This window comes from Musca autumnalis, unplaced genomic scaffold (genome assembly GCF_047663935.1).
Source record: "Musca autumnalis isolate F117 unplaced genomic scaffold, ASM4766393v1 scaffold_5, whole genome shotgun sequence".
Lineage (NCBI taxonomy): Eukaryota > Metazoa > Arthropoda > Insecta > Diptera > Muscidae > Musca > Musca autumnalis.
The window spans coordinates 13,668,736-13,681,532 of record NW_027412088.1 but is presented as its reverse complement, the minus strand read 5'-3'; the positions used below and the strand labels follow the sequence as shown (position 1 = coordinate 13,681,532).

Here is a 12,797-nt window from a genome sequence, read left to right as displayed (position 1 = left end):
TTGAGCAAACATCCCGAAGGGTGTGAAAACACCCTATGGCACCATATGTAGTGGCTGGAGATCCACTTCCATAATGGTCAATGTAGATCCATTCCTTTTAGTATCTCCTCCGCAAAACTTTTGATCTCTAATCCTAATGAATTTTTAAAAACCCCTAAATACATACGTTTTTTGGGAAAAAATTGTTTCAAAATATACAGGCTGAGGGTATATCTCTGTCGGCAAAGCCGACTGATACTTCTTTACTTGTTTGAATATCAAAAAAATGAAACCCAAAATTATGAATGAAAATGTGGTAGAGCTTAGCGACTTTATTTTCATGCCTACCTTACCGACATTTTTTGTTATTATATTTTTTTTTAATTAAAATATTTTTCTCTTTTGCAGTTTTGTTAAATGCTACTTATGCCAGAAACACATTTGCCGGAGTATCAAATGTGCCGACTGGCTACCGAAAACCGCCCAATGGGAGTGCGAATTATGTCAATCATCGAAACATTCGTTGGCCCAAACATCATCATGGGTTGCCGATCAACAATCCTTTAATCAACAGAAATTGGTATATCCGGTGAGGGCAAGAAGTGAAATCTTTATACCCATTAGCGAGCATAATGATGGTTCAATGCGTAAGTAAAACACAAACATAAATTCAAATTGAAATTAAACCTAAAAAAATAATAACTAATTAAATTTCCCTTTATAGACTTTGAAAGTGTCAGTCAAATTGGTGCCACATCAGCTGTTATAACGGCCGAACAAAAGCTTAAAATACGTGAATATGTTGAAGAGCTTGTTGCGAAAATGTTGGGTGGTAATTTGGATACAATATCGGTTAATCAATTGTCCAAAAGTGAAAATTGTAAGTACAAAAACAAAGACATAGAATGTAAAGAAACAAAACACCACATAGAAGCATAAAGTAATAAATGTATAGACAATGAAATCCTCTTATATAAATTCTCTCAATGAGTGTGAATTGAGTAAGTTTAATATGCACTCAATTTGTAAAATGGCAATAACTATAAATTTTTAAACTATTTATTCTGGTAAAAGACAATATGTGAGTAATCTTGGCCGCATCTACATCCTCATATCAAAAATATTAAAAAAAATATTGCAATTTACCCGAAAACATTGTGCAATTGAGCGACACCTAAAAAAAACAAGCACATTACAATGTCTCTGTCTATACATTTATTAGTCTATGTAGAAGCATTTCAAAAATGTTAACATAACAGCAATGATAACAGCGGCATCTAGTGGTAAAAAATTAACACAAGCTTTATTAAATTCTAATGTCAGCAATAACATAGATGCTACTGTTAAATATTTTCTGTTAAATGTTATGTTACCGTTTTATGCTACACATTTTTCCTTAAATTATTGCATACGTTTAGGCAAATATATAAAAGAAATAATTTTAAAACAAAAATTAAACAATTTTTTTTTCTACAACAATTTTTTTCTTTTCCCCTCTTTATGCACACACTCACTCACACATTGTCAAAACTGTGGTGGGTTAATTTGTACACGTAGATTTGTTATTATTTCATAAATACCACTCCAGACTGAGTAACATTTTAAAAAATCTGGAAAATGGCTTAATTTTTCGTGCCATCAACAAAGGCGTCGGTGAGTTGAGTTCCAAGATGATGGATAATGAATGAAAGAATCCGATCATCTGTTTTACTTCCTCCCTAAATAACAAAACAAAAAGAAATCCCTAACCCCATAATTTGTTTTTGTTGCGTGTTGTTTCTGCTAACTTTAGGAGACAAATAATAATGTCTTCCAATAATAGCTCAATGTAATTTTGCTAATTTGAAATTGAACTTACCTCCTCCATATGATTTGCCTTGTTGACGCAATTGTTGTTAAGATGATATTAACCCTTCAAGTTGTGTTATTTGTTGTTCTAATAGTTGCTAGTTGTTTTTTGTTATTATAATGGCTAATGAATTATATAGTACTGCATGACCTTTTAACTGAGCAATAATGAAACAAGGAATTACATATTGTTTTACATAACCAATATTAACTGTGGAATGAATGTTTTTGTTAATGATGATGTTACACTGAAAAAAATATATATAAAAATAAATAATTATAATTAACAAAATAAAATCATAAGATTAATAAACTAATTGGACGCTGATGTACGGAAAAGTAGAACTCACCACGTTAACAAATATAAATAAATACTTTTCTTAAGGCACAATTTCCATTTTTATAATGAAGTGGAAATTGAGTCAACATTTGTATCATTTGAGGTTCCAAGTTGTATTAATCAGCTCAGAGACAGCCAGTCTAAAGCAGTGTTCGGAAACAAACAGTACCTTATCATAAGGTACTGTACATGTACACAAACACTAAAAAAAATTATAAAGTTTACGTACACGTACACAAACATTAAAAATCCATTTTAGTGTTTATGTATGTGTACCCAACGAGATTCGAAAAGTTCGTCAAACACACATGTTTGGTACGCAACCTCCATCGTAATGTAACAACCACGTACCCAACCGAAAAGGTTGCGTACATCAGCGCGTACATTAAAAACCACGTAGAGTACATCATAATGTACCTTTAGAAAGAAAGTGTTGGTAGGGTACACTTACATTTCTTTGGTTAATAAGGTATTAAAAATATTAACTTTAATTTTTGTGGAATATATACAAATGAAATACAAGTAAATATAAAGAATATGTATCTTCAATTAATTAGGACTATAAATGTCATTATTTAAATGTCATAAATACTTATGCAAGAAGTTAGTAATGCCTAAACAAAACGCTCTCATCGAATATATAAAATCTTGACATTTTTTAAAAGGGTTGCTATAGGGCTGTAGTTTATGGAGGAGTTTTTTATTATTAAAAATCGTATCATTTGTATTGTGAAAACAGGTGGTTCAATTTAAAATTTTAGCAATGTCAAGAAAGCATCGAAGAACAGTTTCAAGTAAGATGTTTTCAGTATCAACATAATTTTACAAAAAGAAATGCTACAACACCACAATAAGAATTACTTTTTGCTTTTTTGTGTTTTTCCTATTTATGAACTGCCGTTGAGGTAGCCAAGGACTGGTACCTAGCTGTGAAGGAAACATCCGTTCTTTGGGTCTGCTATATTTTTAAAGTTTGTTTACAAGTAGAATTATCGGAATTTTGGTTTTGATAAGTTAGAAAGTCAGAACTAGGTAGAAATATTATTCCTCGCACACCAAAACCATAAAGTACCTGTCCCTTCTTTTTGACATCATAAAAATTATGAGTTAAAAAAATTGTAAACCACAATATTTTTTTACCTTTCTTGTGTATTGTAATAAATTATAACCATTACCACATGAATGATCTAGTTTTTGAGTTTGTTACACTCGTAGTCTTTTTGTATAATTTATGGAAAATTTCGCGAAAACCCTTTGGAATAGTTGCAGGTAATTAATTTTTTAAGAAAATTCATTTTTTGCAAACTGTATATGCAAAAGAACCCCCGCAAATGCTATTTAGTTCATTTTTAAACGTTAAGTGGAAAATAATTATAAATATGCCAAGACCAACAAATATTGTTCTTCGTGATATATTCAGTACAAACGAATCAAATCAAACAGTGTGTAATTTACAAAATTTCGTCAACAATGTTTTAAATTGACATTCCGCAAATTTAGAGCGACATTTGAAAAATGTGCATCCCGATTTGTATGTGTACTACATATATTGATCAAAAGCGGGAAAAAGTAAAAGAAAAAAGTGACATCAAAGTATTATTAAAAAATTGTGAATCCAAAAAACATTGAAACAGCATTGGTGGAACTGTTTACAAAAAAAATGGACGTACTTTACGGTGCCGTACTTTACATATGGACGAAGATAAAGCCTACAAAGTTCTTAAAGAACCTGTTTTAAGTGTACTCGGGATAACGGTAAATGAACATAACGTAATTGAACGATTTATAGCTTTCTCAAAAAATATTAAAACGGGAATCTCAAACGATCTTAAAGGGATATTATTTTCCCTTAAGATGGATGTCGCAACAAGGCTGGACTTAAGTATACTGTTAAATACATTAAAAATGGTATAATCGTTGTTAAAACGTTGGTTATAAAGGGAATTAGATCAAATCACACTTCTAAATATTTAAAAATAGTAAAAATAGTTATATTGGATGTTCTAAAGGAATATGATGTTGATTTACGTAATATTTTAACTATTACAACCGACAACGGATCAAATATGCTCAAAACTGTACGAATCCTGAACTCTGAAATGCAATTGTCGATAGATAATGATGCCGTGGATTTCGAAGAAGATGAAGATTATATCGATTGGCGAATAGCTATTGACACAATTGAATCAATTGATTTTAACATCTCATCGAACACAATTACTAGCATTCGTTGTGGTGCTCACACTTTCCAACTGTGTGTAAACGATGTTCTGAAACAGTCGGCAATAAAAGACTATGTCGATAAGATACGATTCGTGGTAAAAAAATGATTTTAAATTTTCAAAGAAGTGAACTCTACAAAAAACCTATCGTTGGAATTTAACATATAAAATGATTGAAAGAATCCTGGAAATGAAGGATATTATAAATACACTAAGCAAGGATTATTCTGATTTATTTCTTGAATCTGAAGAATGAAACAGTTGTGCTATAGTGAACGTCATTTCAAATTGACGCTTTATCGGATAGCAACATGAAAACCCTTCTCAAGGAGTCCTTGAAGATAAGAAAGGATAAACTTTTAGAAAATGAACTGTTTAACGCAGCTGTGTTCTTGGATCCACGAATCAAAGTATGCTTAACTTGAGAACAAAAACAAAGGGCGAAGAGCTACATACTATCGTTATATAAACGCATGAAGTCAACAGAAGCTAAGTTTGCTTAAGTTAACCAAAACAATGCATATTTATTTATATCAATCATCTTTTATGTTTCAGAACACAATACAAGCCACCCAATATTAGAGGAAACTCCATCACCGAGCAGACCACATGCCGAGTTCATCTAATTTACACAATTTAGAAGCTGATATTGGCACTTATGTGCTGCAATCAAGATTGCGACTAAATGAAAATATAATAGCATTTTGGTACTCTCAGAATACCATCATCAGTGAGATTGATAATATTGTACAGGTAATACCGTCAACCCAATTAAGTGTGGAACGCTTATTTTCTGCTATGAAATACATATTATCTGATCAGCGCAACCGCATGTCAGCAACAAATCTTGAACATATGTATATTAATGGTAAAAGTCAATGGGGATTTCAATTATGAAAGTTGAGCTTTCTCACATGTTAATCTTTTATATATTCGTTAATTTTTTATAAAATAAATAAATGTTTTCATATTTACTAGTTAAATATAAATATATATATACTTTTGTATTTTATTTATACGATATTCACTCTTATATTTATGGTTGTATTTTTCCTCATGCCATTCATATTTAGTATATCTTTATAAACATCACTCAGGTGTACGCAACCTCTTCATAAACATCACTCAGGTGTACGCAACCTCTATTTGTTTTTTAGGGTACATAATGATGTACGCTACGTGGTTTTTTAATGTACACGCAACATTTATAACGTACGTACCCAACCATTTCGGTTGGGTACGTGGTTGTTACTTTACAATGGTGGTTGCGTACCAAACATGTACGCTACGATTTTCGTTGGGTACATGTACACAAACGCTAAAATTTTTTTTAAAGTTTGTGTACATGTACGGTACCTTATCGTAGTGTAACTTTTCATGCTAGGTACGCTACAAAACGTTATTGTACGGTACCTTAATGTAAGTTTTCGAACGCTGGTCTAAAGACGGCTTTAACACGAAGCTCAACAGGGTCTTCTTTCCATGCTAATTATTCCAAGCCCGTTTCCTTGGCTGTGGATAGTAGATAGGGACAGTAGGAATCTCGTCAATTGGCGATAAAGATGAAGAAATTTCAGATATTGCCATGTTGTTGATCGATGGTTTGTACCGGAACAGAAAAAGAGCTAGAAAGAAATGTCTTAGTTATGTGTTTTTGCCAAGTTATGATATATATATATTTTTTTTTGGGGGAGTTTTAAAATGATAATGGGATTTATATCTGATAAGAAAGTGAAGATATCTATTTCGTATCCTCCCAGTAGTCGGTGTCTACTTGTGCGACTTGTGCGCAACAAGGGGCATGTATAAAGTATCGCTCTCTACAAAGTATCTCTATCTCTTCTGCATCTTCACATAATCTACAGTGGTTGTTGTTGTAACAGTGTTTTTTTATTATGTTTGTATGTTCGTTCCTCTGTTCAATATGGCTCTGGGTCTATCTCCAGTCCATGTGGTGAAAAGAGTGGCTGTAGATTTTGTGGCGGAAATCTGCATATTCCTCGAATGGAAAAAGGTGGTAAAATCGGTTAAATAGTTGTTCAGTCTCTCACTGATGTCATTAGGATAGGTACCCGACGCCAGGATCGTGCAATCATACGCATACGTCACGATCTCAATGCCGTTTGGAGGGGGCGGATACAGGAGAGGTAGAGGTTAAACAGTTCCTGAGATATCACCCAAATTGGGGGACTCTCTGTTTCACTCTACGGGGTTTGGACTTCTTATTCCTGAATTCCACGTACGACTGGCGTCCACACATATAGTTGACTATCCAACGTTGTCTGCTCAATGTCCTCAAACAGCGTGGAGTGCCTGACTGTATCAAAGGCTTTTGATAAGTCAAGCGCCACCATCACTGTTCTATCGCACGGTCGTCTCTGGCTGATTCCTTGACAGATATATGTGGTAATGGCGTGCAGCGCTGTTGTCGTGCTGTGCTGCTTACGGAATCCATGCGTAGTGGGACCACCCTGCCCATTTTCCAGACTTCGGGAACAACGAGGGTGGCTAGCGACAAGTTGCGAACTTTAGTGAGATACTCCAATCCCGGCTCATCCAGCTGCTTCAGCATTACCATGGAGATTCCATCAGGGCGCTTTGGATGATTTTGCGTTTCTGATGGCATTGGCAATGCAATCCATTGTAAATTGTGGTGGTTCATCCTCGGCAGGAAGAGGTCTGATGCGACGTAATACTTTTCTCTTCGCCCTGTCACTCTCGGGGTGCGACAAACTGCCGATTGAAATTACTTGCGTACCTCTTCGGGTCAGTCAACGTAGCGTCGCCAAACGTGACTGAGGTCCTATTTTCCTTTCTTCCAGGGTTCGAGAGTGACTTAACCGTTGCCCACAATTCACCTATAACGGCTCCAATGTTGCAGCTCTTCAGATGATTAAACCATTTGTTCCGCTTATGCTCGCCCACCAGCCTGTTAACTTCCAGTGTCAGCTCCCTAACTCGGGGGTCATTGGGGTTAGCGAGACGAAGTTCATCACGCTCATTTCGCCTCTGCTGGGAAGTTTGGTCTTACTTCCCAGAGTCAGGAGTTTTGTCTTACTTCGGGTATTCGACAAGCAGGGATATGGCGAGCGGCTGCAGCAGTGATGATGTCTCGGAACGTCCTTTCCGCTACCCGAACATCAGTAGGATTGGGCAGTTCTCTGAAACGGTGATTGGTTAACTCTCTGAAACCCGGCAAATCAGCTTTCTTATGATTGACGAATGTGCGGCGTTCAGAGGTAATGAAATCGGGTGGTCTGATAATGGAGACTATTATGGAGAGATGGTCTGATCCAAGGGAAATGACGGGTTGCCAGATGACGTCATTTGTCAGACCAGGTGACACGATGGTTATGTCTGGGGAACCGTGACACTCTCCTCTGATTCTGGTTGGTGCGACCTCATTGACAGTGCAAAGCGTAGAGCTATCAATCTGCTCAGCCAGCGCTGTACCTCTCTGGTCGTTTCCGAGGGCTGACCAGGACCAGACGATTATGACCTTCCAAGAGCGGGCTAATGTCAGGCCTATAATCTCAATATACAGATATTTCTCGGCGGGATGTATACGTACAGCAACTCTATCTCGACAGTTCCACACCTGACTGCTACCCCCATAAATTCCATGTACGGGTCATTAGAGACAGGCTCAAGCGAGATAGGTCTGTATTGGACAGACTGGTGCAATAGGAAAGCAAATCCCCTACCTCCACTTCTTGTGCTATCTTTCCTTAGCTCATTGTAACCATCACAATGCATGTATGGTTCCGAAGCATGGGTACTTGATCAAGCAGATAAGGCAGTGCTTGGGGTGTTCGAGAGAAAAATTCTTCGAAAGATCTACGGGCCAATCTGTGTTGACGGCGAATATCGGCGTCGTATGAACAACGAGCTGTACCAACTATACAATGACATCAATGTAGTTGAACAAATCGAGATACAACGATTGCGATGGCTAGGCCATGTTATAAGAATGAGTGATGATGAACCCGCTCTTAGTTCGGCTTATGGAACAAATGTTCTGTAAAAGGCCAGCTAAGTAAGTAACCATCACAATGCTCTAAGCTGTGGTTGTCGTTCAGCTTGGTTTCTTGCACCACCGCGACCTTGATGTTCTTCCGACTCATGAAATCTACTATTTCCTCGATCTTCTAATTCTATAGAAGCCTCCTACTGAGATGTTCTATTCTACAGAAGCCTCCTACGGAGGTCTTCTATTCTATAAAAGCCTCCAACGGAGGTCTTCTATTCTATAGAAAAAAATTTACCGTCGTAGAAGCACAAAGTGAACAAAATCAAAGTGATCCTAGAGCAGGTCTTAAAGTGAACTCTACCGAAATTTTGTGTGGGAGTTACCCGAAGGAGTGGACAAATATTGTCCATAATCGAACCTGATCTATATCTGGTAGATATATTCGGATGTGTAAAGTATGGACCAAATTTCCAAATTTTTCCGAACATTTTCGAACTTTTGTTGGGGTAGTAACTGAAGGAGTTGACCGATAAGGCTTATCTTCGAACTACAACTAAGTTTGGGCAAAATATTACGAAGGCAAAATTTTGGACCTAATCGGCAGATCCGTTCGAGTGTTATCTTCCGCTCCAACCACTACACGCTGTGTCATAGGTTTTTTTTACAACTTTCAGGCTATTTTCTCAGGAAGTATGGACTTGACCTGATGAAAGTTATACCGTCGTATGGAGGGCAGTGAATACAAGTTGTTACAACAAAAATCAAAGCGATTCGAGAGCAGGTCCTAAACTGAACTTGTACGAAGTTTTGTGTGGAATGTAACCGAAGGAGTGGACCGATTGAGTCCATATTTGAAACTCATCTAAGTCTGGTAGAAATTTCACGATGTACAAAGTATGGACCAAATCGGTTACTCCCTGCAAAAGTTAATGTGCACACAATTTTTCCGAACATTTTTGAACTTTTGTGGGGGAGGTACCGGAACCCAGAAGCAGAGAAAAAATATGATTGATCCAACAATATTCGAAGAGCAAAATATGTATTGTAAAAATATTGTTAAATTCTGTATATAGTATTGTGAGTCCAACAATCGTTTTTGTTAATTACAACAATTCTTTTTGTCATATCCAACAATAGTTGTTGTCATATCCAACAATAGTTGTTGTCTGCTGGACAATATTATTCTCTTTTCTTCCACAATTTTATTCTCTTCTCTCGGTATTCGATGCCGTGGTGAAAAAAAACAATTTTGGTGCATTTTGTTTGTACGAGTTCCTCTTATCTTTGCTATTTTATTTTATCTTTGTTCTTTTTTTGAGTATGTACATCCTGAGAAGTGTTTTTGTTCGCAATTTGTGTTTTCTTTTCATATTTGTTGTGGTCTTATGGTATTTCTTATGTTGGGGTAGGAGCTCGGAGGATGAGCGCAATGTAGTAGTTATGTTTCTTCATTCAATTTGTTGTCTTCTTAGTTAGACCTGTCCATGTGTAGTGATTGTCAATGTGGAAAGTGTATACGAGAATTATATATGATAAAATCCAAAATTTCAGTAACTGGTTTTCTGGGCTGACAATAGTTTTTCTAGATTATTATAGTTCCTACCATAGGTATTGTCAATGATTTTTACAATATTGAGGAATTTCGCAAGTTGTTGTTGTTTTGTATGTTTGGAGCAATTGATAGTATTTTTGGATTTGCAATTGCAATGCTTGAAAAAACAGATGAATTGTTGGAACAAAAATAGATATTGTTGTCCCAACAAAAGCGAAAAATATTTTTTCTCTGCGTGTATCTTCGAACATAAACTAAGTTTGGGCAAAATATTACGAAAGCCAAATTTTGGACCGAATCGGTTGATCTGATTCGAGAGTTATCCAGCCAGCCAGCCAGGCAGACAGACGGACGAACATTGCTAAATCAACTCCAAATTGTCTGAAACGGATTTCGTCCAAACATACTTGGGGTCTAAAACCATTATTTCGATGAGGCACATTTTGCCCGTATGGAAGTGTATATACCCTCGTCCTCGTTAGCATAAATGCTGAGGGTATAAAAACTAGCACCTTTACAAACTATTCGAGTTTAAAGAAATTTTGTTAGTCCCTGAATACGAAAGTATACTTCACTATATGGCACTTTTATGGAACGCGATAAGAATCTCTTATCGTATTTTCAAGTAGTTGTTACTCAAATAGATCACCTGTCTTATATTTTAAAATAGAATTTTGCTATAAATTTCTCAGTTTATTTCTGGTATATGAAGCAGAAGCAAAGAGGACAACAGCATTCGAAGTGACTTGAATAGATAAGGAATACAATAGTCCTTCACATTTTTTTAATTTACAGTTTATAGTTTAAATCTTTAATTGAAAGAAATTAGTTATAAAGAAAATTTCACTCTATTTAAGAGTTATGAGATAATAGAATGAGACACATAATAAATATTGATTCATTGCGGCCAACAATATTTACACTTCAGAACACTCCGTACACTTCCTCGGCAAAGATAAAAAATTCCCCGTCATAATAATTTGCACCGGTAGAATTCAAATTCAAATAAAAACAAAATAAAGAGAATAGCAAGTGAAGAGAGTGAGCTCTAATACCTGTGGGTCAAACAGATAAGTCAAACATTATCAGGAAAAAATGAAACAAAAACAAAGAGAATTTTTTACAACAGCAAAATTATTAACAAGATTTGTTAACAAAACTGTTGTTAACAAAATATTGCTCCCCAAACAGTTAAAACAATAATACAGTGGAGTAAGGAGGCAATCCACACATTGATGACAGGCAGGCATCGCTTTTAATAGTCGTTTGGTATCATCAATAAGACAAGCAACAACGACGCACTCATTTGTTTAACACAGCACCACAAACCTCTCTTTGATCCCCACCAGTCAGCCCAGTGGAGCAGCTGCTGCTGGTTGGAGTGTGAAGGTATTCGGCACGCTAGACATTGAAATTGAATTTCAGCAACACACAATCAGTCGTGAAACGCGCGCCAACGTGGAGATAACTAAATAACAACATTTATAAATTATTATCAATTTTTAAAAAATAAAATTATTTTATTTTGTATATAACAAATAACAAATAAAGAAGCAATAGATAAGAAATTTAAACCAAAAATAATTTCAAAAAATTGGTGCCAAATAAAGTGAATTTAAAAAATTTCTAAAAGTAATTAAAAAAAGGTCGCCGACTTATTTTATTGGCAAAGAAATTGAAAATCTTAACAGCAACAACAACAAATAACAATTGTTATTGTCTTTCTTGGCCAATTTCTACGCGGTGATATCAGTGCGTAAATATTGTTATCTCTTGGAAGATATTTTTGTGCCACTTTTGTTTCCATTGTGAGTGAGCCCCGATGAGTGTTTGCAGCAATAAAACACACCACACAACAAGTGCCTAAAACATAATAACCAAACTTCTGATAAGCGTAACAAATCAAGAAGCCTCAAAATTATCTGCAAAATAACCCAAAAAAGAATCTTCACACACAGCCAATAAATCTTACTTATGCCGCCGCAAGCCACCTATCTTGCCATGTTAAGAAAAAAAGCTACAACAAATTTGCAAAGCAAAAAATTAAGAAGTGACAAGAAAAACAAAAAGCTAAAACTTCCGTCTTAAATAACTTGAGAAGCATGCATTAATTTAAATAAATCAAATAAAACAAAAATTAAAATAAATATTAAAATTGAAAAATAAAAAATAAATAAAAACAAATATTGCAAACAAATGTAAATAATCAAATTTATAAATGGAAAATATTAACTTGACCTTTACATTTTGCCGGCATTATCACGATGTTTGCAAACAAAATTGATTGGCTCCACTAAATCATGCAGTTGCTAAAATATGCTTTACTTTGTTGTCTTGTGGAATATATTAGAGTGGAACGGGGGTGGGGTGCCACCCCCAATGGTATGCACGCCCGCCTTGCACGCAGAAGGTCGGGGGTTCGATTCCCCGGCCAAGCAACATCAAACATTTTTCAACGGTGGCAAAATACCCCTCAGTAATGTTGGCGACATTTCCTGAGTATTTCAGCCTTGAAAAACTTCTCCATAAGTGGTGTCTTAAGACACGCCGTTCGGACTCGGCGATAAATAGTAGGTCCCATATCATTGAGCTAAATATGAATCGGGGTGCACTCATTGATATGAGAGAAGTCTCCCTTGTCCCGTATGGGATGTTGTGGAACAATGTTTGTTTTGGAACGGGGGTGGTTGTGCAAAAACTTTTATGTGTGGTATTTACAAAACTCTTAAAGATGTTGAAGAGTTAGTTGGTTTTTTTCATATGAGAAGACATTAATTAATGTTTGTGTAATAATAACTGGCGTTTATCCTCCATGCTTCAGTAAATCCAATAAAATTTATGAAATCAAGTACACAATCAGCGTAGTGGGTCATATGATGGCCTACA

General features: G+C 35.6%; 1 protein-coding gene across 14 annotated transcripts in view; it reads left to right on the top strand.

Moving 5' to 3' along the window:
- The window catches only part of M7BP (Myosin-7a binding protein), a 246,315-nt gene that overhangs the window by 154,178 nt on the left and 79,340 nt on the right, over positions 1–12,797 (top strand). For 6 of the 14 annotated variants that reach the window (XM_073991463.1, XM_073991469.1, XM_073991467.1 and 3 more), the window contains 2 exons: positions 388–626; positions 704–859. In XM_073991463.1, the coding sequence (XP_073847564.1) occupies positions 388–626; positions 704–859 (395 nt within the window). The other 8 variants (XR_012413346.1, XM_073991462.1, XM_073991464.1 and 5 more) reach the window with 6 other exon arrangements.